At 45.5% G+C, this 27,244-nt stretch overlaps 2 protein-coding genes across 2 annotated transcripts; both read left to right on the top strand.

Annotated features, from left to right (window-relative positions):
- The first annotated feature begins 2,175 nt into the window (after positions 1-2,175).
- On the top strand, positions 2,176-5,283 carry LOC127308042 (squamosa promoter-binding-like protein 5). The gene is made up of 3 exons (XM_051338806.2): positions 2,176-3,070; positions 3,886-4,049; positions 4,607-5,283. The coding sequence occupies exons 1-3, from the start codon at positions 2,367-2,369 to the stop codon at positions 5,002-5,004; spliced, it is 1,266 nt and encodes a 421-aa protein (XP_051194766.1). The 5' UTR covers positions 2,176-2,366; the 3' UTR covers positions 5,005-5,283.
- Positions 5,284-14,652: 9,369 nt separating this feature from the next.
- Positions 14,653-16,345, top strand: LOC127310494 (uncharacterized). Its single transcript, XM_071822152.1, has 3 exons — positions 14,653-15,168; positions 15,577-15,636; positions 16,235-16,345. The coding sequence occupies exons 1-3, from the start codon at positions 14,653-14,655 to the stop codon at positions 16,343-16,345; spliced, it is 687 nt and encodes a 228-aa protein (XP_071678253.1).
- Positions 16,346-27,244: the final 10,899 nt, after the last annotated feature.

Genomic DNA, 27,244 nt, shown 5'->3' on the forward strand with positions numbered 1-27,244 from the left:
GTAAGTGACCAGAACTCCTTGAAGAACATAGGGAAGCCATGAGGCCTAGCGTTGTGTTGGTCTTCATACTGGCCAAGACCTCATCTAACTCTTCCACGAGAACGAAATCATGAGCTTATCTTTCTCTTCATCTAAGACATGTAGCGTCACGTCCTAGAAGGAATGAGAGAACGAGAAGAGTGATGGTTCTCCTTGCGCTCCCATAAGATTTCTGTAGAAGCCATAAATATGCTCATGCCGCTTCCAGTTCCACGGCTCCGTCAAGATCCCTTGATCCGCGACTAGCCTCGAGGTAGCAGATCCGGCTCCGTCAAGCCGCGACTCCGTCTGTTTTGAATTTGAATGAGTACGTGTTAAGTTAATTCTCGGTTAGCTAAGTGTTAACACTTCCATAATGAATCCTTTGGATCTCGGCTAGCTACATAGATCCATGACAGTTGATTCTGTTGACGTGAATATTCGTTGGGTGGAACGGTGTAACCTTTCGGTCACCGATTGCATGTTAATATGGACGAGGAATAGCCCCTCGTCGCGAAATACAGAGTTGGATATACGATGGTAGACGTATCAGTATTACATCTCTAATACCCCCCTTAATCTAGACCTAGGAGAGGTTTAGATTATGCTTAAACTCGTCTAGTTTCTTGGAACATAAAACTTTAGTGAAGCCATCTGCAATCTGATCCTTGCTGGAGATGAACCTGAAATCAAGTCACTTGCTAGCAACCCTTTCTCGAGCAAAGAAAAAATCAATCTCAATGTGCTTAGTATGAGCATTAAAAATTGGTTTCTCCTTGAGTGTCACACTAAGTTCTCGAACAAGAGCTTCAACCCAAATAAGCTCAGCAGTGGCATTTGCAAGTGCTTTATATTCAGCATTTGTGCTAGAACGAGACACAATAGGTTGTTTCCTGGCAGTCCAAGAAATAAGATTGGGACAAAACATATAGCAAACCCACCAGTAGAGTGTCTGTCATCTAAATCACCTGCCCAATCTGCATCTGAATAAGCACTAAGAAGAGTGGAGGAACACTTCTGAAAGGTGAGACCAACTCGGCTTGCGCCATGAATATACCTCAAAATCCGTTTGACAGCTGTCCACTGTGCAGTTGTGGGAGCATGAAGATACTGACATACCTTATTAACTGAAAAGGAAATATTAGGTCGAGTCAGGATCAAATATTGAAGAGCACCAATAATACTCCGGTATCTAGTAATATCCTCAGAGCCAAGAGGAGAGCCATCTGTCAGAGCCAGTGTCTCGGTAGTGGAAAGTGGCGTAGGACAGGACGTGCAGGAGCTCATACCAGCACGTGTCAACAAATATGTGGCATATTTCTCCTGATTTAAAAGCAAACCATTGGACAATTTGTGAACCTCAAGGCCTAAAAAATAATGAAACTCTGGTCGGATTTGGAAGGTTTTGGGTGGGGGTTTGGAGGGGAAGTGGAAGTGGGGAATTGGTAAAGGAAGGTGGGATGCTCGTTCTGGTGTGACCGATCTGGTGATCGGAGTTGATCTGGGTCTTCGCGGCGACGGTGAAGAAGGTCACCGGCGGGAGATGTTTGACGAGAACCGACGAGGGTTTTGGAACAAAAAAATGCTGGGAATTGATCGAGGGGAAGGAGACTGATGTCCTGACGTGATCGATCTAGCGATCAGGTCCTGTAGGCCGACGAGGAAGTGTCGACGGTGGCGGTGGCTAGACGATGGGAAGAGGATGGGCCTCTGATACCATGTTAACGTGAATATTCGTTGGGTGGAACGGTGTAACCTTTCGGTCACCGGTTGCATGTTAATATGGACGAGGAATAGCCCCTCGTAGGGCGATATAGAGTTGGATACGTATACGAGTGGTGTACTACAGCATCTCGTATATGTATCAGTATTACATATCTGATAGATTCTTGCATACTATGGTACCCGCGCCAATGCAAAATCTTTTGGATCTCGGCTAGCTACATAGATCCATGACGGTTGATTCTTGCATACTATCGTGCCCGCGCCAATGCAAAATCTTTTACCGTGCCGTGCATGCAGCCAAGCAGCGGTACTGAATGAGTGAGTGGGTGAAGCAGCCAGTCGATCGTTACAGCAGAATAGCAAGTCCGTATGATGTTGCATTATATTGCAGCTATCATTCTGCCATCGAGAACCACAAATACACTCACCATACTTACCATGCAAACACACCAACAATTAGCACCTACTCCTATGCTCCACTTACTGCCGCATCTCTATCTAGATCTCCCCCACTCTCCTCCATGCCTTTTTAGGCAGCCAGAGTGCACGTCATTCCTCCCCACCACATCTAAACACGCGTGAGGCCCCTTCCTCCCACCTCTGAGCGCGCGCGAACGACGGGCATGATGAGCAGCAGGCTGAGCGGCCCCGGCACGATCGCACCGGCGAGCGACGTCGTCGACTTCGGCTACGCTTCCATGCACTCCTCCTCATACGCCAACTTCGAGCCCGCACCGCCGCTGTACCAGCACCACCTGTATGACAACAGCTTCGACTTCGCCGCCAGTACCAATGCGTTCCAGTTCCAAGACCCCTTCGCTCTCTTCTCCACCGGTTCGCCGCTCGCCAACCAGCTCCATCAGCCCTTCGCGCAGCAGATCACCATGCCGCCGATCGCACCGTCCTCGCTGCTCCAGGCGCCGACGACAATGACGGCGCTGCCGGGCGTGACGTCGGCGGCAGACGCGTACAACCCCTTCAGCGGCGGGTTACTGAAGCGTGAGGACGGCGACCCATTCTTTTCCGACGCCGGCGGTGGCGGGAGGATTGGGCTGAACCTGGGCCGGCGGACCTACTTCTCTCCGGCGGACGTGCTAGCGGTGGACCGCCTGCTGATGCGCTCCCGCCTCGGCGGCATGGGCGTGCTGGGGCTTGGGCTCGGCGCCGCGCACCACCCGCCACCGCGGTGCCAGGCCGAGGGTTGCAAGGCCGACCTCTCCGCCGCCAAGCACTACCACCGCCGCCACAAGGTCTGCGAGTACCACGCCAAGGCAGCCACGGTCGCCGCCTCCGGCAAGCAGCAGCGCTTCTGCCAGCAGTGCAGCCGGTACGTGCACGTTCGTCTCTGCATCATTCCCCACACTTCAGGCGCGCACACACTGGCATTCCTTGATGGATGCGTGCTGCATGCATGCGAAGCTAGATAGAAGACGAGAGTATCTCGGTCGGCAGTGGAAAAGGCTGCAAGCTTTCGATCCAGGACTGACGCCCTAGATAGGAGTAATAGACATTCATGCACTCGCATCATCATATCATGTCAACATGTCATATATCATTGATGAAGCCGATCAGGGCATGCCCAATGCACTGGCCTAGAGCTACTGCCTCACACCTTTAATTAGGTTCGGGTGGTCCAAAGTAGGTTCAGATGAAGAGGCAGTCTCCTCTTCAGGAAGTGAGATCTTAAGCCTTAAAAGCATGCTTTTTGGAGGGATAAAGAGATACATAGTGTTATATTTGTGGGGTCCCTTCTCTTTTTTTTCTAAGTAAAGTTGTAGCTTTCATTGGAGATATAAAATTGACTATGTTGCTTCTCACAACTTTTTTACATAGAGCAGCTAGTTGTGTATGCCACCATTGCTCATGCCCTCACATCAGATCAGGGGACCTGCTCTGATCGTATCCGCATCTGAATCCAGTGTCCCCCTCTTTAACTTGCTACTGATGATTAGCTGCCCTACATCCACCAATGCACCTTACCCATGATTGCATTGCAAAGTATCGAGTTCGATCGTACTACCTAATACCTATACGCTATGTACATCTATACTGCATGTAGGCATTACTATTGTGTACGATCGAGCATGTATGTGTAGGTGTCTGTCTGAATAATTTGCTCCCCTTCGATTCTTTGGGCTACAGATTTCATGTGCTTGCTGAGTTTGATGAAGCCAAGAGGAGCTGCCGAAAGCGGCTCACGGAGCACAACCGCCGTCGCAGGAAGCCCGCCGGCGAGAAGGGCAACGACGCGCCGCCGCCTACCAAGAAGCCAGACACCAGCTCATACAGCGGCGACGATCACAGGAGTAAGACCACTAGCTCCTCTCATACTTGTCCCTTTGCTCCCGTGTAAATAATTTTCTGCCGTTGGTCTCTTCATTGTCTATGTCCAAACGATAATTCATATCTTTTGTAACCCGAATTAGAACTTGTGCGAAAGCACACAAAATTTTGCAATCAACGATACAAGTCAATCATGTTTTGGTAAAATAATCAAATGTACGTGGGAAGTACTTGCAATAATTACACAAGTTTGAGCCAATAAATCAACACTGGTAATTCTATGTGCAAGCACATTAATTAGTTACAATACAACGTTCGACAGGAAATAAACTGGCAGTACACTACATGTGCCCGCCATGACAGACCTAGATGCTACTTCTACAATTTTTGTCAATGGATTTGACATTCGTACTATCCAGCAGCTCAATTAACATGATGCATACGCATGGCGCCAAAACATGTCTACGTAGGTGTGTACCAATGTACTATACACTAGACGGGTAGATACAACTCCTGCTACATACAGGTGACCGCCATTTCTACCGTCTTTTCTGACGCCTCGGCATGTATATATGATCAGCCAACAAGTCGTCGACCACGGTGGTCGCCGTCTCGCCGACGGCCAGCGGCTTCAGCTGCCTGCAGCAGCAGACCGAGCTCGACAACGGCGGCCAGTCGACCATCGCCGCAACGATGACGGCGCCGACGACCCTGTCCCTGGCCGCGGAGCGACCCCACGGCAGGGACAGGTACGGCGCCGGCCTGGACACCATGCTGCTGCACCAGCAAGGTCGCGACGAGGAGGAGCAGGGCTTCATGATGACCCCGCTTGTGCAGTCGCATCGGCAGCGGCAGCGAGACAGCGGCAACATCTTGTCGTGCTCGACGTCGGCGTCGGATCAGCGTCACCGGAACGACGGAGACAGCTGCTGCAACGGCAACAGCATGCAGCATTTCTTCGAGGTGGACTTCATGTAGCGTGATGCATGCATGCAGATGCAGGCATTACATGCTTGAATGAGTGAATGAACCTGGCCTAGCTTAGCATAGCGCAGCTAGAGGTAGTTTGACTGCATTATCGTGTAGTAATATGGTGTGCGTGTGTGTGAATGGAGTATAGCTAGGGTAGGCAGTGCAGCTTTTCTATTCAGATTTAATTCTTAACTTTGTAACTCTGTATTGTGTTTACTTGCACTTCTCTGGATGTTGCCCGTTTCACCAAGGGAATAGTGTATGTGTATGTACCTGTGTAGTGTGTTTTCCCTTTTGGTAAATTACAAGACCTACTTTTCTCTTCCAAACTATTATCTTGGGATTACCTTTTACTTCCAACTTTTTTTAGGGTTACCGAAATCTTCCTCCATTTCCTTCCTCAACCCTTCCAAAAATATTGTATCTGAAGAATTTTAATACTCCGTATAAAATACGGTTCTTCTAATGAGAAAATTGTACCTAACCACTTAAAGGAAATCTGAAAATGTCACCCGTGTATCTTTTGCCATGGTATACACAATACAAAAATTACAGTATAAATATCAAAATATGTGATCAATGAAACAACAAGTACTTTGCTAGATTTTTAAGACATGGTCGTTGTCATATTTTTAAGCAAATCTTTGCTATGTTGTATTGCAACACCTAACACAAATTACTTGTACAGTTTTTTCCGTGTTTTTTTCAAGGGCGACTTTTTTGTCCTTCTTAAAACAGTAGGATGGTAGTTGTAGGAGTTAAATGAACCCAAAGATAGTGTAATATAAGGTGGAAATGAGAGTTGGGGACCTACTTTTCTTTTTAGGAACAAAGGGAGTAGCATAAAGTAATATACTCCTAACGAAGATCTCACTATTTTTTTTCCTCCTTCCACCAACGCATAATTTCATATAATTAATGTCCCCAACCTAATGAATAACAGAGGGCTTATATATTGTTCAACGTATATCTGCAAAGTGTGCATGTTAGCTTTTTTTTCTGTGGGCGTTATGTGTCATTAGCTGCACTGTAGCAGTACCAACATTCTTCAATGAAATGCTTTTCACTGTGAAATTAATCAGCACAGTAAAATAAGATATAAAAGTACTCCTAGCTATAGCTAGCTACACTGCCGATCTTGAACTAACAACAGTAAATCCAAAACTGACACCCCTACTGAAAGATCGATCAAATGCAGGATTTGCTCAATAATTAGGGTATCTCTGAGTCTTAAAACCAGGGGGGCCGCCAAGCATTTACTAGAATGCCGTAGTTGGATTATTTATGCATGGATTCCAACAGGAAATTAAGATGGAAGTACGCAAGGGGGCCATCCGCCGGCCTGGATCCGACCACAGCGCCGTCTAGAGCCGATGATGTTTTTTTACGTAAGATGCAGGGGAGTAACAGTTTCGCAGATGATGTTCTTTATGGAATAGTATCACAGATGATTTTTCTCAGAGAAATCTCGATACTCTTTATACAAAAGAAAATTAGAGAAACTCAACACTAAGATAGACTTTTAGAAAGTTCTAAAAAATTACTCCCTCCGATTCATAATACTTGTTATAGCTTTAATTCAAATTTGAACCACTTGTCGTAGCGTAAATTCAAATTTGTTCAAATTTGAACTAAAGGCACAACAAGTATTATGGATCATCGGGTGTAGTAAGTTGAGGTTATAATTCAGAACACTCCCAATTTTGGATTAATAGACACACACACATATATATATATATATATATATATATATATATATATATATATATATATATATATATATATATATATATATATATATATATATATATATATATATATATATATATATTATCATTTGACATTGGATGTTGAATGTGACAAGCTCTTTAGCTATCGAGCTCCCTGTAGCTCTCTTTATTTTAAAAAAATGAAGAATATTTATAAAAACTAAAAAACCTTAAAAAAATATACACCTACATGAATGCGTGTAGTATGTGCTTGCAAAGTTTTATCCACAAACATGCTTAGATGTGAGGTACACACACACAAAAAAAGGCAAATCTGGGGTTCAAAGTCAAGTATTTTGTTTTTCCTTTTGGAATCACAATTGTGTTATTTTTGCACCAAAATGTTTGATACAATTATTTGATAAAACTTTACGGAGTTGTATATCATACCTGTATGTACCAACCTAATTGATCTTTTTTAAAGACGAGTTCGATGGAGTTTGGGAGTCAAATTGCCGCACCGATTTTTTCCGGGATTGTTGTAATTTTTTTCGAGATTGGCATTAATGTTGTAGACCCCTTATTTTCTTGATGTCATTGTTTGACAGTGACAGACATGGTTGTGCATAGATAATAGATGCCATTGTTTTTAGTGCTCCGAGATATGCATGCATGTACCATACATGTAGAGTGTCTTTTCTGTCAGCAAACAATTTGCCTAGGTTTAACGAACCTACTATCTTTTGCAAATAAAAAGCTGCCGAGCATGTATGTGTTACGTACCTGCGTAGGCCATGCATGCGTGATTGGGCTAACCTGGCCGACCGTATGCAGATGCTACCAACCTGCATAGGACTGCCAAAGTCTACGCGAGCTCCAAGTACTCTCTGCTAGTCTGCTTGAGCTCAGCGTGTTCAGGTTTCTTTGTCGGGGATGGGTTCGGGCAAAAACAAAACAAACGCTGCTACAGCGATCACAAGACCATGCGTGCAGCGAGCTTTCTCACCGAGCAGCACGATTTCATTAAAAAAAAACAGTGGTCAGGGGACTCGGCGGATGCACATTTGTGATTCTGGAACATTATATGTAGACTGAAAGAACAAGGTGAGCTGAGGCAGGGAAGCGGACTTTTGGCTCTCATAGTAATTTTAAAAGTAAAAAAAAAATGAATCTTTCTGAAAACCAATGATAATCAAGTTTGTACTCGTAAAAAAATGTTTGGAAACAAAATGATTCCCATGGTCTCTAGGGCAAAAAAGATAAAATTATGACGAATATAAAGTGAATAGTACCTGATCATGGGACGTTTCGAGTTTGTTTTTTACCCAGGATACAATAAAAGTAATTTTCCTGGGAAATATTTTGTACCGGATCATCTTTGATTCACAAAAAAGTTTGAATTTTTAAAACTTTTTTTAATATTTTTTTTATTTTTCCAAGTATAGGGGTGTGTGGCACCCGGGAGCCAATCTGTATTTCCCGCTGAGGCAGAGGTTTTAGAAATTAAAAATAAATATTTATTGAGTACCTTTATTAAAAGTCACCTTCACAAGTGAAAACAAAAAATATCTGACTTCCCATTTTGAAAAGGCCTTACGAAGGTCAATGACAATTTTTTTAAAGAGGCTCGTTCACCGTGCAGTAATGGTTTAAGCACATGGTTTTGGGAAGTCACTTGGCTAAAGGATATGCCTTTAGCATGTAAATTTTCATTGCTATATTATATCGTGCAACGAAAAGAAGTTTTGGTGGTTGGTGTTTTAACTCATAACCCATTAAACATAGGGTTTAGATGGGTATTGACGGAGTACAAATCGGCGAGATGGCTTCATTTAGTTAGGTGTTTAATAGATGTTTCATTAGCAGACCAAAAGATGTTTTTGTATGGAGGCTAACAAACTTGGGCTTGTTTACGGTTAATTCTTTACATTTAGATCATATGAGTGACCATACGCCATACCTTTGTAAGTACATTTGGAAAATTAAGGTATCATAGAAAATTTGGATTTTTATGTGGTTCCTAGAATGCAAAGTAATTTTAACTACAGATAATCTTGCTAAGAGAAAATAGGAAGGAAATAAGATATGTTGTTTTTTGTAATCAATATGAAACAACACAACATTTGTTCATATAACGTCATCTTGCTCACATGAATTTTAACATATCACCTCTAGCCAACATAATAAAAAAAATTCAGAAATTGGTTGCATCGGGATTTGTAAAAAAGAGAGAGTGCAAATTTGGGTGGGGGCTTACGTTACATTATGGACTATATGGAACGCACGCAATGATTTAGTCATTAACAAAACAAAACAAAAAAGACCCTTCCTTTGTGCAGGTTATTTCCGAGGCTACACATTGGATTCGTACATGATCATATCTTCAACCGGAGGAAATGCGCTCTGCCCTAGATTCTGGGTGCAGCCAATTGCCGATGTTAGCACGAGATTTGTTCAACTAGGCTGGTTGCCGGCCTGCTAGTGAGATCTCATGTCACTAGTATAGAAGGGGCCTTAGGTCCTCATAGAACATGCAAGACTCTTTTCGTGTTCTGTGCGGACGAACATTGACGTCCCAAAATTACGACCGTGTGTCCGCGGACCGGGCAGGGTCCTTTGTGGTTACAGTACGCACGAAAATCATTAGAGACCGTCTGTGATATATCACATATGATTCTTCTAGATGAAAACGTTAGTGTATATCCCTTCCAACATACACACTTAACCTGAACTAATTGTGTGAAAAATATCATCTACACTTTACATAATACGATCGTTGTTTTTTCTACGGCCATCTCAAAAGTTTTTATTACTTTGATAGTGTGTAGTGTTTTCTTGCAATTGGTTGTAAGACTTCCCTGCAAAGCAGAAAATGGATTTAAAAACCCTACTATCTCATGTCTCCTATTTGTGCTCTCCTCTTCTTCTCTTCTCTGTTCGAAGGGCTACGAACTATGGAAGCTGTCTCCCCGCATGCTCATCGTATCGACTACGGGACCCTGCAGCACATGGTTAGTTATTATTGCTCCAACTAACTATTATTCCTCCCTTTTGATAAGAGGTGGCCTATCTTCTCAGTAAGCAACGGTGGTGATGATGATCACGGGATGAACACACCGGAGATAACTTGATGAAGTGGATGATAACTTGTATGACGTAACGAGATCTCTCGATTGGTCCCTGTCGCCAATGCAACAGCTCTCAACCCTGCAAGATATTCGCAACTCCACACACTTGCGCACGTAGCCGCCGACCACGAAGCGGTAAGTTGCAACCTTCTAATTCCCAATGGAACATCAGATTACACAAAACTTTCAGATCTACACCAAATCAAGCAATATGGTGTAGGGATTCAATAGTTTTGCAGAGCAAACAATTAAGAACTAGGGTTTATCTTAAACGTGGTCTAAAACTACTTTGGGGGCGTCCTGGACACTTATATAGGGGTTCAGGACGAGCTCAGGTCGAAAAGATATAAAAATAACCGACCCAGAATAGATCTGGTCGAGACAACCTTTAACCTTTGCTTCGCCAGCCAACTGTGATTCAGCTTCTCGTGCATGATGTAGCAACTCATTCATAGTGGTGTAACTGTAATGACGAACAATACCTTTGATATCATACTTCAAACCATTGAGAAAACGAGTCATTATCATCTCAAGGGACTCACGGACATGGCCATGCTGCATTAGCATCTTCATCTCCATGTAATATTCATCAACAGTCTTCACACCTTGTCTCAATAGGGTCAACTTATCAAATATATGACGCAAATAATTAGTGGGCACAAAACGATCATTCATTGCCGCCTTCATTGCACGCCATGTGATAATAGGCGGCTCACCATCTTCTTCGCGAGCACGAACAAATCCATCCCACCAACGCAATGCATAGCCATCAAATTCGGAAGAAGCAAACTTGATCTTCCTATCTTCAGTGTAATTATGTAAGTGCCATAACTTCTCAATTTTCAGCTCCCAAGTGAGGTATTCTTCAACATCAGCACCTCCTTCAAACTTGGGTATGGAGAACTTGGGCTTACCCAATCCATCTTCTTCCTCAAACCCACGACCTGGACGTCGGAGTTCAGCAAACCCTCGACTGCGGTTACCGCGCCCAGCACCACGATTAACATTAGGTGCTTCATCTTCGTCTTCTTGTTGATGTTGTTGAGTGAGATTACCAACAACTTGCAAATCTTGAAGACTGCACTGGATATCCATCATTTGATCTCGCATTGTGGCGACGGTCGCATTAGTAACATCCAGCTTTTGGGAGATCCCCTGGACCGTCCCCCTAAACTCATCATCCTGGGTGCGGAATTCAAGTCGCATCTTATTATGAAGAGCCTCATACTCCCTCCATGTCATCAAATCAGGGGAATTCTTGTTTTCCTGGTTAACAATTTTCTCATCACTAGCAGACATGGTTAGTATATTAGTGCACTAAAACAAATATATATGGTGGTACTCTCACAGCTCACTCAAAACTGATAAGAAAAGGAAATCTTACTGCTCCAAAGTGAATTAATATTGCTTACCACATGTAGTGATGACTAGTGCACGGATGTAGCGAAGCGAATATCAAGGGTATAAGAACAAATCACACGGCAAAGCAGGATATATGTGGGGCTGTAGGTGCGCTACCTATTTGCACCAATAACAAGCTCTAGCGCTGACCGTAGACAACCAATGATACTCACACAAGGCGATAAATGGGGCAATGCAACTATTTGGATGAAAGGTTGCAATGCACTCGAGAGACGCTAGCAAAGCTCAACGGGACAGGCACAAGATTGCTCAACTACAGGTGCAGTAAAGAAAAATTAGGCCTTCACTTGATTCTACTAGCACTTCACTTTTCTTTTTGGATTTTCTTTTGGTATAACACGCAGATATGTAAATCTTTTTGTTTATTTTCAATTTTCTCTTTTTTTTTTGATTTTATGACTCAACTCCTTGATAACACGGCCAACAGATAATGCAAAGCACCAAAACCCTAATGAGCAGCCTGCCGAGCGGTAAAACTAGTCTCTTCTGGGAAAGTTCCTAGTCACTTATATCGAAAGGCTGTGGCTATGGTTTGGACAAACACAATGTATGCTATGTGAACTCGGAGCAACAAAAATTGACTCTAGATGAAAGCGGAAACACAAACCCTAACAAAACTAGATGAAAGAAAAGATACGCAAAAACAACTACGAAAAGCAACTAAAACTCAAAATTAATGCAATCTAAGGCTATGGCAAACCCTAACCCTAATATTTTTGGCTTTTTTGGATAGGAAAACACTCACAACTCAACTATGGGGTGGATTGTGGATGGGTTACCGAGGAAACGCTGAAATCTGATACCAAGATGATAAGGGGTGGCCCGATCTTCTGAGTAAGCAATGGTGGTGATGATGATCACAGGATGAACACAGCGGAGATAACTTGATGAAGTGGATGATAACTTGTATGACACAACGAAATCTCTCGATTGGTTCCTGTCGCCAATGCAACACCTCTCAACCCTGCAAGATATCCGTAACTCCACACACTTGCGCACGTAGCCGCCGACCACGAAGCGGTAAGTTGCAACCTTCTAATTCCCAATGGAACAGCAGATTATACAAGACTTTCAGATCTACACCAAATCAAGCAATATGGTGTAGGGATTCAATAGTTTTGCAGAGCAAACAACTAAGAACTGGGGTTTATCTTAAATGTGGTCTAAAACTACTTTGGGGGCGTCCTGGGCACTTATATAGGGGTTCAGGACGACCTCAGGTCGAAAAGATACAAAAATAACCGACCCAGAATAGATCTGGTCGAGACAGACTTGGACACGGCCGATCTGGGGGCCGGTCGACCGGGCCTGGGACTGGCCGGTCCGGTTTAGAACGGGCCAGGGACCGGATGGCGACCGGATGGAGCGTCTAGGCTTACTGGATACGTCCCGGTTGGCACAAGTGGAAATCCCGGTTTGGACCGGGCTACGTCGGCGCGGAAGCCGGCCGACCGGGCCTGGGACCGGGCGACCCGGCGGCACGGCCGGTTGGACCGGCCCTGGCGCCGGCCGCCTGAATTTCATCTCCTCCTCTCGCGCATGCCTCCCGCTCCTCCCTCGCGCGTCCATGAGATGTCTTCATGTCCAGCTCCATGTCCAGCTTCACATCCAGCTTCTGGTCCAGCTACTCCTCTCCTTCTCGTGCAATGCTTGCTTCCTCCTCATACCTGATCATACATAAATAATAGGACTTAGGCAGTATGAAGTTCTCATCGCTCAAAGTATCACTTAGGAACAAATTCGCATGTTGTTTAAGTAGCTTCGCACGAGCTCGTGTCATTGGTCCAATCCTAACTTCATTGGACTTGAGCTTCACAGCAGCATCATCTTCATCTTGCAATGACGGAGGTAGTAGTGTGGCAGGGATGTCCTCATCACCTTTTCTGCTAGTAGTAGATCCTCTTTCACGCAAAATAGGCTGCAGTATTAATGGGACTCCGAGAAGATCAATTATATGTGTACATGAAGCTAGATATCTCTACAAATCGGCAATACCTATATCCAATTTCGAACTAAGCTCATGGTCGGTGTTAAGTACGACACTTGCCGGTCGTTAAGAATGGTCCAAAGATATATATTTTCCTCTTGTAATGTTTCTATATATGTGAAGAATTTAACACAATTTTTTTTGACAAATATCACTCGTCATCGTCGGATTATTTGGATTATTTTTTCAGCGATGAGGAGTAGTTTGTGATCATTATTGTTTCTTTCCCAGTGGGAGGAGGCATTGAACAACACTGGAAAAAATCATAGTTTTGCAGTTAGGCCGGATGACTGATCTTTGGCTATGACATGCTTGGAATGACTAATTTGCCGATAATTTCATGTACCATTCGAGAATCTTTCAATGATGCTCGAGGATGTCACCGATCCTTTTTTTTTTTTTTTTTTTGAGAGGGAATAGCTGCGGCTTTATTAACTCCCAGCCATGTCCTGGGTTAATAAGTTACCAATACAATCAGGAAAAATAATAAACCAAGTCTTACAACTTTCTAAGCCGCAACCCTCCTTTGCTAATACATGAGCAACTCGATTGGCTGTACGCCGTGCCCACTTCACCTTGTAGTCAACCATCTCCCTTAGCTCCCGTTTAATATCTTCAACCAGCGGCCCATGCATAGACATGTCCTTCATCTCGTTATTCAACTTGGACACCACCGATGAACTATCAGTTTCCAGGATGATCTTTTGAAGCTTTAGCTTCTTTGCCAGAACCAAAGCTCGCTGGCAAGCACGGAGCTCCGCGTCCTCCGGGTCGAGTAGAGAGGGAAAAAAATGGCACGAACCGGCGATGAACCGTCCATCATGGTCGCGAACGACCACGCCAGCACCACCCTTCTCCGAATTCGTCCACATCGCTCCGTCAACATTGACTTTCATCCAACCTTCCGCCGGAGGGAACCAGTGTTCCTTTGGGGGCGGAGGCTTGGCGATCATAGGAGCCTGAACATTGTGCCACTCCTCAAGCAGGTGGATGGAGCGCTTTGCAATGCTTACCGGATCATCGATCTTCTTGGAGTCCCGAGCCTCGTTCCTGGCCAGCCAACTCTGATACAAGGTCATCATGGTAATCTCAAGCACCGGTTGTTGAACTGAACTAAGCCATTCCAACATCCAGTTGAGCAGGTCTCTCTGAGTGCGCACATCTACTGGCGGGCTGGTCACCGAGGCTTCAGTATGGTTTCTGATATGATCCCAAATTTGCTGAGAGTGGGGACAGTGCCAAAATCGATGAAGAGCTGTCTCTTCCCGGCCACAAGCAACGCACACGACCCCTCCCTTAATCCTGCGTCGATGAAGCTCAGCTCCCAGCGCCAGTCCATTCTTCATTAGCCTCCACACGTGAACCTTGATTGGGAATCCTTAACACTAAACTCATGAATATCGCGCTTATGCTCAATTGGATCTGGAAGATCTATCAGAACAGCGAGGGGCTGTGGGCTGACCTGCTAAGGGCCAAATACCTGGGAGATCACGACTTGTTCTCTCCAGCCGTGCCGACTAAGGGCTCGCAGTTCTGGAATGCCATTCAGAAGATCAAATGGTATTTCAAAATGGGGGCCAAGCACAAGGTCCGGAACGGGAAACGCACCTACTTTTGGCTTGACTGGTGGACGGGCACGGGGCCCCTGCGTCTGACCTTTCCCCGCCTCTTTGCTTGTTGCGATAACCACTTCGCCACTGTTGAAGGGGTGCGTGACAATGAAGGGTGGCACATCCGGTTTAGACGCTCCTTCGGTCTCGCGGAGACGGTGGAATGGGACAACCTTTGTAGAATCTTTGATCTAACCCCCATGTCTCCGGGCGAGGACGAGGTCCGCTGGTCGCTGGATCCTTCCGGAGATTACTCCACCAACTCCATGTACTGTAAGCTTTCTCAGGGCGGGGCCATAACCCACTTCAAAGAGGTTTGGCGCACCAAGGTTCCGCCTAAGATTCGGGTCTTTCTATGGCAGCTGATTAGGGGTAGGTTGCCAGCTGGGGACCAGCTGGTCAAGAGGCGGGGGCCCTCTGACGGTAGCTGTGCCCTATGCGGTGGCTGGGAGACTTGCGATCACATCTTCTTTGAATGCCATCTAGCGAGATTCATGTGGGCAGGAATTAGGGAACTTCTGCACTGCTCTTGGAACCCGACAGGGGTCGCGGATTTCATTGCCATTGTCAATGGCCTTACGGGTCGTCTCCATAGGATAGCTTGGTTCACCTTTGCGGCCCAATCCTGGGCCCTCTGGAACATCCGCAATAAGCTAGCTATAGAGGGATCCTTGATCAACAACCCGTCTGATGCTATCTTCAAAATGTCTATCTATATGCAGTCTTGGAGGGTTCTGGTCAGACCGAGGGACCTGCCGCTTCTGGACGCGGCGCTGGACGAGGTTAGGAGGCTTCAGCGACGGCTTCGCGGTGAAGACGGAGGATGATCCGCACCTGTGCACCTGTGCCAGCATCATGTTTCCCTCCAGCACGTGGAGCTGTAGCACTTTGTAGCCTTTTCCGTTTCAGTTTGGGCACTTGTGGTATTGGAGTCGCTATGTTTAAGGCATCAGACTAGCTGTTCGGGTGTGAGTTTGTATCGCTACTATTGTTGCTTCGTGTGCTTTATTTATAAAGCAGGGCCAAGGGCCTTCCCTTTAAAACCTTGATTTTGCCATGAATATTTGCATTCCACAAGGCTAACCAGCCTTTGTGCGCGTCAACTGAACTGGAAGATTCAATTCCTCCTGCTTGTATTTTCTTTTGATTCATTTTAAGGTGATAAGCAGACCGCACTGAGAAGATCCCACTTTTGGTGAGGTTCCAGGCATAATAATCCTCGGTTCCAGGACCTCCGATTGCTATTTTCTTGATGTCCTTTGCATCAAAATCGAACATATACTGGTGTAATTTGTTCTCATCCCAACTTGTCCCATCATCCGACATCAGCTCAGCCACTTTGTGAATGGATGGTGTTGGTGCATCTGCCTTACGACCCAGTGGCCATTGTGCACCAGACCTGGGAATCCAAGAACTCTTCCAGACATCAATATTGGTGCCGTCACCCACTCTCCATACCAGTCCCAGTTTGAGGAGATCACGGCCATGTAGGATACTTCGCCAAGAAAAAGACCCCCGGCCTGGGCATCCTGCATGCAGCAGATCAGAATTTTTGAAGTACCTCGCCTTGAGAACCCGCGCACAGAGAGAAGATGGCACCGTTAAAATTCTCCAGGCTTGTTTAGCTAGCAGAGCAACATTAAAAGCTTCGAAGTCCCTAAATCCCATGCCCCCAGCTTGCTTCGGACGGCACATTTTCTCCCAAGATATCCAGTGAACCTTGCGAGGACCATCAGAATCACCCCACCAAAAGTTGGAGGAAATGGAGTTTAGTTTTTTGCATTGTTTCTTGTTGAACTTGAAGCAGCTCATGGGATAAGTTGGTGTTGCCTGCAGTACCGATTTGACAAGGATTTCCTTTCCCTTCTTTGAGAGCCCTTGCCCTTTCCAACCACACACTTTAGCACCAGATCTTTCGTTGATATATTTGAAGCATCCTTCCTTAGATCTACCCACCACTGTGGGAAGACCCAAATAGCGCTCACTAAGAGCCTCTTCCGTGACACCCAAAGTTTGCTTCAGCACCTGTTTACTATCCAGACTGCAACCATCTCCAAAATAGATAGATGATTTTTGGAGATTTACCTTCTGACCCGATGCAGATTCATATGCTAGGAGAACCCCCTTTAGAGCATGAAAACTCTCCACAGAAGCTTCTAGAAAGACTATGCTGTCATCCGCGAAAAGAAGATGGGTAATGTGAGGCCCATCCATTCCAAAATTAACGCCCTTCAGCATGTTGTTGTCTTGAGCTTTCTTGAGCAAAGTGGAGAAACCTTCCACACAAAAAAGAAAGAGGTACGGAGAGAGGGGATCTCCCTGACGGAGTCCCCTCGAAGGCGTGAACGAATTTGAGTTACCCCCATTCAGCCTAACAGAGAACCGCACCGTGCTGACACATCTCATCACTGATCCTGTCCCATGCGCGTCTTTCTAGCAATGTTTTTACTATGGAGGTGAAAATTAGATACATTGAGCGGCAGAGGAGTCTAGTCAAAGAACTTGGATTTGAAAATTTAATAGATATGAATTTAAGAAGTTGAAATGTTTCGTTCTTAATGAAAATATTTAAATAAATTCAAGTTTATTTTGGATGTAATATATATGGAGCTTTAGCTCCATATAAAAAATAGAGAGGCATCTAACCGTGTACCCAGCCTAGAGATAAACAATGCAAAGTTTCTTAGAGGAGCATGTAATTCAGTCTCTGATGCCCAGATTATAGTTTATCTTCGACGGTTGCTCGAAGGGAGAGGAGAATGAATTGTTTTAACCCCATAATAATCATTTGAATCAAACAAACCATATTAATGACATGTTAATTTTCATATTGTAGCGGTTGTAATCGCAATCTTGAATCAGTGTTTCCGATTTTGACCTACATGCATCCTTGGCCCACTTCACGAGAGTATCGGTCCACCAATCTAAGCCAACAAGAGATCGACTCGAACTTGCAGGAAGTTTTGAGCCCTCGCCTTAATTTTTTTAGCCCAATAGGGAGATACACATATAGATGTTTTCCGGAGCACCTATGTGCCACTTCAAGCGGCATTGAGTGAACGCCCCTCATAGTCCGCTCATGCATATTCTGTTGACTCCCGCTGCTTAGTTGGGCCGCAGCCCATTATCCTTTTTCTTCTATTTTTCGTTTTTTGTGTTGCATTTTCTGTTTTCTAAAATCTGACTATATTTAAAGATCTGCATATTGCAAAATGTGAATATTTTTAAAAATAGAATTTTCAAATGTTGAATATTTTAAGAATTTGGATAATTTTGAAAATCTAAACAATTTTAGAATATGAACATTTTCAAATTCTGAACATCTTTTGATCTATTTTTTTAATCTAAATCGTCCAACCCACCAAAAAGGCTGACCAAACTTGTCCAATAGCAGGAGTAAACCGTAAATACCAAAAACAACCGGTAAGCGGGGCTGGCCCAAGAGCTCGTGGTGGTGGGGTGGGGGGGGGGGGGGGGGGGGTATGTTTCCAACACGGGCACGACATATTTTTTTTTCCGGGTGTTTTTGAGGTCGGGGGTACACGTGGATCTCATCTTCCGCTTGTATCTCTACTTTTTGGTAGCAACGCACTGGACATAGTACTCCATCGGTGTTTATTTAGTTTGTGCTCTGGATATAGTTCAAGTCAAAATTTGCAAAGTTTGACATAGAATTTGAGAAAAAAATTGATATCCATGATGCCAAATATATGTTATTTTAATATATATATAGCGATTGCAATATTTTAAATTTTATATTGTAGATGTTGATATATTTTCATCAATATTTTAGTCAAATTTTATAAAGTGTGGCTTTCACCAAAGCCAGAATGTGAAGTAGCGTGAACGAGAACTGAAAGCATTGCAAAACACGCAATGAGGCAAACAGTGAATGGCAGATCAACATCCTACCAGTTTGCTCTGGATAGTGCAATTAATCTCTACTAATAAGTTATGGATCGATGCTGTTGGTAGATAAAAAAAATGGAACAAACTTACGTCCGTATGAAAAAACTGAGACCTCCAATGCCTACCCATCCAGGAGAGTTCTTGTTGGATGCTGCGTTTGGTCATTGCATCCCACACGGCCTCCTAGCGCCGCCCGTCAGCGCGCGTATTCGACATGGAATCCTTTGCTCCCTCCGGTTGCTAATCGTGCGCCAAGAGTCATGGTAGATTCAGTTTCCTTAATGCCTGTCTATAATATCCCTTAGCAAGAGCTATGTTTCGTCGATGGCACCAGATCGATCCTCCTTGCCCGAGCAACGAACGGACACAAGCGCCAAACGTACGGGGAGGACCTCGACGATGGATCTTGGCGAGGAGGAAATCCTCTGTGGTCATGCCCCGCTTTCGGTCCGTGGGGATCACGACGTTCACCTAATAATCTGGGCTGCAACGAGGCTATGCTCGGCCACCAAGTCGTTTTGGGTCTTCAGGGGCGCGTTTGGTAGCCTGCATGCGATTCTTGCACCACTGACACGGCGAGATTGGCCTCCCTACGCGGCGCGAACGGGCTGTGGGCCATGAAACGCGGGTCGTTTGGTAGCCTGTTACGGCCTTTTGCGCGCTGGAGAAGGAAGCCAGGTCCCATCGTTTGGTTGCCCGTTTCCAACCCAATTTGCACGCAGGAAAACATGAATCAGCTGTTTGGTTGCTCAAATCACAGTTCCATATCCTTACCACAATTCAAATAGGGTGAGATTACCATACCATGACATGTTATATATGATCAGAGACCACTCAGAAAAACAAGATTCTCACAATCACCACAATGAGAAAGGCGATAATGTAATCTTTGACCCGGCTGAGACGTACCTCCGGTGGTGCTCCTTGTAGAGCATGTACTTCCTCCGACGGCAGCTATGCTAATGGCACTGCCTCATCGATGGCCTGATCTTCCAAGAGCTCCTCTTCCAGGAAGGTGAGGTACTCTTGTTGTGCCTCCTCCAATGTTTCATACCCACGGTAGCTGTTGTAAGAGTAGCCACTGACCTGGTCTTGACATACCCTCCATGAGTTGTAGATTCCTCGAACCCGTCCGCGAAACACCACATACCACTAGCACATCATAAGAAGAACAAGTAATCGATCACAACCATGAAAGCAATTCAGAAAAGAGCAATAGAACAACACAAGTGTGGACAGGAAATGATAAACTAACAGGGGCATGCATGGTCATTCCAAAAGTGGATCACAAGTTCATCCTACACTACCATAGTGTCATCCTACCACCACAACAAAAGTGGGTGTCATCCTAACACCGCAAGTTCACCATCACCTAAGAGATTAGTATATACCACCTCATCATAGTTACAAAGGGGGGCCATCAAATGTTTTTCATCCCTAGCTACTGCCAGAATTTACATCATCATCATCATCATCATCATCACCAGCTCCATGCATGCATACCTGAACTACCCCCTCAAGGGCACCACTACACCTTTGAGTGGTACTTGCCAAGGTAGTTCCTCAGCCAGAGGACGCGGTGTGGGTCGATCATGCCGACGAAGCTGGAATCTTGGGCCTTGACATCGACGAGGTGGCTCAGGGCGGCCATGAGATCATCCCCGGCGAAGCCAAGCATGTCCATGACCGCATTGTACAGGTCAGGGTGCATGTCCGTGGGCTTGTTGTCCCTGATGGCATGTGCGACGTCCTTCACAGCAACAATCATGTTGGTGAAGGCCACCAGCTCGTCGTCGGCGAAGGCGCCTCTCTTCCTCTTGCCGGTGGTCACCTTCTCAGGCGCGTCGGTAGCCTTCGCAGGTGCCCTATCGAGGTTGACCGTGTCGGACTCCTGGGTTTCAGCATCCTCAGGTGCAGGATTTGTTGCAGCCGAGCCTACGGGCTCACTGGATCTCATGGCGTACTTGCACGTGGCGAGGCCGAAAGAGAAGATGGTATGCATCTCGTCGTAGTTGGCAATGGGCACATTCAGGAACTCCGCGTCCTTCGGGTGATCCTATGATACGAAGGGACAATGATGTTAGTGTTGGAGATATGCCCAAGAGGCAATAATAAAGTGGTTATTATAATATCTTTGTGTTTATGATAAATGTTTGCATACCATGCTATAATTGTATTAACCGAAATATTGATACATGTGTTATGTAAACAACAAGGAGTCCCTAGTAAGCCTCTTGTATAACTAGCTTGTTGATTAATGGATGACCATGGTTTCGTGATCATGAACATTGGATGTTATTAATAACAAGGTTATGTCATTAGTTGAATGATATAATGGACACACACCCAAATAAGCGTAGCATAAGATCAAGTCATTAAGTTCAATTTGCTATAAGCTTTCGATATATAGTTGCCTAAGTCCTTCGACCATGAGATCATGTAAATCACTTACATCGGAAGGGTACTTTGATTACATCAAAAGCCATTGCATAAATGGGTGGTTATAAAGATGGGATTAGGTATTCGGAAAGTGTGAGTTGAGGCATAAGGATCAATATTGGGATTTGTCCATCCTGATGACGGATAGATACACTCTGGGCCCTCTCGGTGGAATGTCGTCTGATTAGCTTGCAAGCATGTGATTAAGATCACAAGAGATGACATACCACGGTACAAGTAAAGAGTACTTGTCGGTAACGAGGTTGAACAAGGTATGGAGATTCCGATGATCGAACCTCGGACAAGTAAAGTATCGCGTGACAAAGGGAATTGGCATCGTATGTAAATTGTTCAATCGATCACTAAGTTATCGTTGAATATGTGGGAGCCATTATGGATCTCCAGATCCCGCTATTGGTTATTGCTCAGAGAGGAGTCTCGACCATGTCTGCATAGTTCGCGAACCGTAGGGTGACGCGCTTAAGGTTCGATGTCGCATAAATAGATTTGAATATGGTATGGAGACGAAGTTTGTTTGGAGTCTCGGATGGGATCCAGGACGTCACAAGGAGGTCCGGAATAGTCCGGAGAATAAGATTCATATAAGGGAAGTTGATTTCTAGGTTTCGGAAAAGTTCGGGATCTTTGCGGTGGATGACCGGGAAGGTTCTAGAAGGTTCTAGGGGTCCCCCCAGTGGGCCCACGACCCTAGGAGGCCTTGCATGGGCCGAGGGTGTGCTCCCTAGCCTAATGGGCCAGGGGCACAAGCCCTCAAGGCCCATCCGGCCAAACCCTAGGGTTTCCCTAGGGGGATCAACTTGGGGGGGAAGAAATCCCTCTCCCCCCCACTTGGTCGCCGCCCCCCTAACCCTAGATGGGAAAGGGGGCCACCCCACCGACCTGGCCCCCTATATAAAGAGGGGAGGGGGTGGCCGACCACTACACCTCATTGCCTTAATTGGGCCGGCCCACTTGATTTACGGAGGACCCCACACTCTAATTGGGCCGGCCCACTTGCTTTAAGGTGGACCCCACCCACTACTGGGCCGGCCCACTAACTAGTTGGGCCAGCCCAATTGCTTTTGTGGTGGATCCCACATACTAAATGGGCCGGCCCTTTAAGAGGAAAGTGGGACCCACCTGTGTTTTTGGCCCGGCCCACTATCTTGTTGGGCCGACCCACTTGCTATAAGGTGGACCCTACATACTAAATGGGCCGGCCCTTTAACAGGAAAGTGGGACCCACCTGTGCTTTTGGCCCGGCCCACTATCTTGTTGGGCCGGCCCACTTGCTACAGGGTGGACCCCACATACTAAATGGACCGGCCCTTTAAGAGGAAAGTGGGACCCACTTGTGTTTTTGGCCCGGCCCACTAGCGTGTTGGGCCGGCCCACTTGCTATATGGTGGACCCCACATACTAAATGGGTCGGCCCTTTAACAGGAAAGTGGGACCCACCTGTGTTTTTGGTCCGGCCCACTATCTTGTTGGGCCGGCCCTTTAACAGGAAAGAGGGACCCACTTGTGCTTTTGGGCCGGCCCACTTGCTCTAATGTGGACCCCACGTACTAAATGGACCGGCCCGATAGCAGGAAAGTGGGACCCACATGCTAATTGGGCCGGCCCAATAACTTCTTGGGCCGGCCCACTTGCTTTAATGTGGACCCCACTTGGTAAATGGGCCAGCCCGATAACAGGAAAGTGGGTCCCACATGTTTTGTGGGCCGGCCCTTTTGCCTCGTTGGACCTGGTCAAATGAGTGCATTCGGCCCGGCCCACATGCTTAGTGGGCCGGCCCATTAATGTTTTGACCAGTCAACCTTAGAGGTTAGGCCCGGCCCACGTAACTAATGGACCAGCCCAGCTATATAGTTGACCGGTCAAACTAAGTCAGCTGGCCCGGCCCGCAAACTTAATGGGCCAGCCCGCTTAAGACGTGGCAGGCCTCGTGTGGGCCTACCATCTACCACGGGGTTTCAACGGTTAACGCCGTTAATCGCCGCTTAATCTGCGTCGCCACGTGTCGGTTGCATGACGTCAGCAGTCAACGGGCTCCCGGAAACACTTCTGCAACGGTCCGATTTTCCGTGGCGGAAGGGCACCCAAGCGCGACGGACCGAAAAAAACGTGGTAGGACTTTGCCTGACGCAGTTTCGACAACAGAACCCATATCGTCGGGTTAGGCCCATAGGCGACGAAAAACACCCCTTAGCGGACGATTTTGGGACGTTGCCTGTCAGAACTTTTCTTGTAGTGTACACCCCATTGCCTCCTCCTCTAGCCGCCTCTCTCCTCCACCATACGCTGCTCCGGCTTAGGCGAAGCCCTACAGCTTTTCTTCCTCCATCACCACCACCACGCCGTCGTGCTGCTGGAACTTGGAGGAGATCTACCACATCTCCGCTGCCCGCTGGAACGGGAAGAGGAAGGGCTTCATCGACACTGTACGCGCGACCGAGTACGGAAGTGCTGCCGGATTGCAGCACCGGGACGATCGTCTATATCAACAACGAGATTAATCTCGTAGGCTTTGGAATCTTCGAGGGTTAGTCTCTTCTCCATCTCGTTGCTCTGATCTTGTAGATTAGATCTTGGCTTTTCCATAGATTAGATCTTGGATTTATTCGTCTTTGCGGTAGGAAAAAACTTTTTTTCCATGCAACGAACCCATCAGTGGTATCAGAGCCTTGTATATGCATAGATCTGTTGCACGAGTAGAACACAATGGTTTTGTGGGCGTTGATGCTTTTGTTGTTTTTAGTTAGTGCACTTTGCATCTTGCGGGGTGGTGGGATGAAGCGGCCCGGGGGCTAACTTTACATGACCACGTCTCATGAGACTTGCTCCACGCTTGACATGCAACTTGTATTGCATAAGTGGCTTTGCAGGTGTCTGCCTCTCCCACCATAGTGAAGATCTAATTTGCTCTTTCTATTGACAACACTAGTATCACCGTTGTGGTTCATGTTCGTAGGTAGATTGGATCTTACTCGAAAACCCGAAACCACGTAAAATATGCAAACCAAATTAGAAGCGTCTAACTTGTTTTTGCAGGGTTTGGTGATGTGATATGGCCATGTGATGATGATTATATTTGATGTATGAGATGTTCATTATTGTATTATGGCAACCGGCAGGAGCCTAATGGTTGTCTTTAATTTTTTGTTAAAGACCCGCGTATCTATTCATCATGTAATAGCTTTATTTCAAGTAGTTGTTATAGTAGCTATAAGTGATGGACAACCATGAAGCGGCGCCACTGACCTTGACGCCATGCTGGTGATGATGGAGATCATGTTCGTGCTTTGGAGATGGAGATCAAAAGCACAAGAAGAAAGGCCATATCATATCACACATTATGAATTGCATGTGATGTTAATCCTTTATGCATCTTATTTTGCTTAGATCGCGACGGTAGCATTATAAGATGATCCCTCTCACTAAAATATCAAGATAATAAAGTGTTCATCCTTAGTATGCGCTGTTCCTAAGACTTGTCGTTTCGAAGCATCACGTGATGATCAGGTGTGATAGATTCTACATGTGCATACAACTGGTGCAAGCCAGTTTTGCACACGTGGATACTAAGGTTGCCTTGACGAGCCTAGCATATACAGACATGGTCTCGGAACACGGGATACCGAAAGGTAGAGCATGAGTCATATGAATAATATGATGAAGACTTTGAGTGTTCACCTTTGAAGCTACATCTTTTCTCGTGAAGATCGGACTTGGTGTAGTGGGTTTGGTTCGTGTGATCACTAAGATAATGCGAGGGATGTTGTTTTGAGTGGGAGTTCACCTAGTTAATTTAAGAATTAAAATTGAACTCATTTTATCATAAACTTAGTCTAAAGTCTATGCAAATATGTTGTAGATCATGACGTCCCCCTCCATCAGTTTTAACCAGTTCCTAGAGAAAGAAAAGCTTAAGAGCAACGATAGCAACTTCACTGACTGGTTCCGTCATGTGAGGATTTTCCTCGCTGGTGGAAACCTGCAATATGTGCTCGATGCACCGCTAGGTGCCCCACCTGCAGAAACTCAATCCGATGAAGTAAAGACTGTTTACCGGACTTGGAAAATTCGGTACTCTCAAGTTCAGTGTGCCATCCTGTGCAGTCTGGAAGCCGATCTTCAAAAATGTTTTGAGCACCACGATCTGTATGAGCTGGTCAATGAGCTGAAAGCTATTTTTGAAACTCATGCGGCCGTGGAATGCTATGAAGCATCGAAACACTTCTTCAGTTGCATGATGGAAGAGGGCAGCTCCGTTAGTGAGCACATGCTCGCTATGTCCGGACATGCGAAGTAACTCAGTGACTTGGGGATAGTGATTCCTAACAAGCTGGGGATTAATCGTGTCCTCCAATCACTGCCACCTAGTTACAAGATCTTCGTGATGAACTACAACATGCAGAACATGAACAAGGAGTTACCTGAACTCTTCTCCATGCTGAAATCTGCTGAGGTTGAGATAAAGAAAGAGAACCAAGTGTTGATGGTCAACAAGACCACCAGTTTCAAGAAGCAGGGCAAGCCTAACAACAAGGGCAACTTCAAGAAGGGTGGCAAGAAAGTTGTTGCGCCTCCGGAGAAGCCTAAGGCTGGCCCTAAGCCTGATACTGTGTGCTATTACTGCAAAGAGAAGGGGCACTGGAAGCGTAATTGCTCCAAATACTTGGCTGATCTGAAGAGCGGCCTCATCAAAAAGAAAGGTATATTTGATATACATGTTATAGATGTCTATCTTACTGGTTCTCGTAGTAGTGCCTGGGTATTTGATACTGGTTCGGTTGCTCACATTTGTAACTCGAAACAGGAACTGCGGAATAGACGAAGCCTGGCGAGGGACGAGGTGACGATGCGCGTTGGAAATGGATCCAAGGTCGATGTGATCGCCATCGGCACGCTCCCTCTACATCTACCTTCGGGATTAGTTTTAAACCTCAATAATTGTTATTTTGTACCTGCGTTGAGCATGAACATTATATCTGGATCTTGTTTAATGCAAGATGGTTATTCATTTAAGTCAGAGAATAATGGTTGTTCTATTTATATAAATAATGTCTTTTATGGCCATGCACCTGAGATGAATGGTTTATTCTTGTTAAATCTCGATAGTAGTGATACACATGTTCATAACATTGATGCAAAGCGAATTAAATTGAATGATAATTCTACTTATATGTGGCACTGTCGTCTTGGTCATATTGGAGTGAAGCGCATGAAGAAACTCCATTCCGGTGGACTTCTTGAGTCACTTGACTTTGAGTCACTTGATAGATGCGAAGCATGTCTAATGGGAAAAATGACTAAGACTCCATTTTCTGGTACAATGGAGCGAGCTACAGAATTATTGGAAATCATAATACCGATGTGTGCGGACCAATGAGTGTAGCATCGCGCGGTGGTTATCGTTATGTTCTAACCTTCACGGATGATCTGAGTAGATATGGGTATATTTACTTTATGAAACATAAGTCCGAAACTTTCGAGAAGTTTAAGGAATTCCAAAGTGAAGTAGAAAATCAACGTAACAAGAAGATTAAGTTTCTGCGTTCTGATCACGGAGGCGAATATCTGAGTTATGAGTTTGGCATGCATTTAAAGAAATGCGGAATACTTTCACAGTTGACACCGCCGGGAACACCACAGCGCAATGGTGTGTCTGAACGTCGTAATCGAACTCTCTTAGATATGGTTCGTTCTATAATGTCTCTTACTGATTTGCCATTATCATTTTGGGGTTATGCATTAGAGACAGCCGCATTCACTTTAAATAGGGCACCATCTAAATCCGTTGTAACGACACCGTATGAATTGTGTTTTGGAAAGAAACCTAAGCTGTCGTTCCTTAAAGTTTGGGGTTGCGAAGCTTATGTAAAGAAGTTGCAACCTGACAAGCTAGAACCCAAAGCGGAGAAATGCGTCTTCATAGGATACCCTAAAGAATCAATCGGGTACACTTTCTATCACAGATCCGAAGGCAAAATCTTTGTTGCCAAGAACGGGTCCTTTCTTGAGAAGGAGTTTCTCACG

This window comes from Lolium perenne, chromosome 6 (assembly GCF_019359855.2).
Source record: "Lolium perenne isolate Kyuss_39 chromosome 6, Kyuss_2.0, whole genome shotgun sequence".
Lineage (NCBI taxonomy): Eukaryota > Viridiplantae > Streptophyta > Magnoliopsida > Poales > Poaceae > Lolium > Lolium perenne.

Excerpts from the sequence above, each read along its gene's own strand:
- LOC127308042 (XM_051338806.2), top strand. The coding sequence starts at position 2,367 with ATGATGAGCAGCAGGCTGAGCGGCCCCGGCACGATCGCACCGGCGAGC. Across the intron at positions 3,071-3,885 it reads TTCTGCCAGCAGTGCAGCCG|ATTTCATGTGCTTGCTGAGT; the intron begins GTACGTGCACGT and ends TTTGGGCTACAG. Across the intron at positions 4,050-4,606 it reads CAGCGGCGACGATCACAGGA|CCAACAAGTCGTCGACCACG; the intron begins GTAAGACCACTA and ends ATATATGATCAG.
- LOC127310494 (XM_071822152.1), top strand. The coding sequence starts at position 14,653 with ATGCTCAATTGGATCTGGAAGATCTATCAGAACAGCGAGGGGCTGTGG. Across the intron at positions 15,169-15,576 it reads CCATAACCCACTTCAAAGAG|TCTTGGAGGGTTCTGGTCAG; the intron begins GTTTGGCGCACC and ends ATCTATATGCAG. Across the intron at positions 15,637-16,234 it reads TGGACGCGGCGCTGGACGAG|TGGCCATTGTGCACCAGACC; the intron begins GTTAGGAGGCTT and ends CTTACGACCCAG.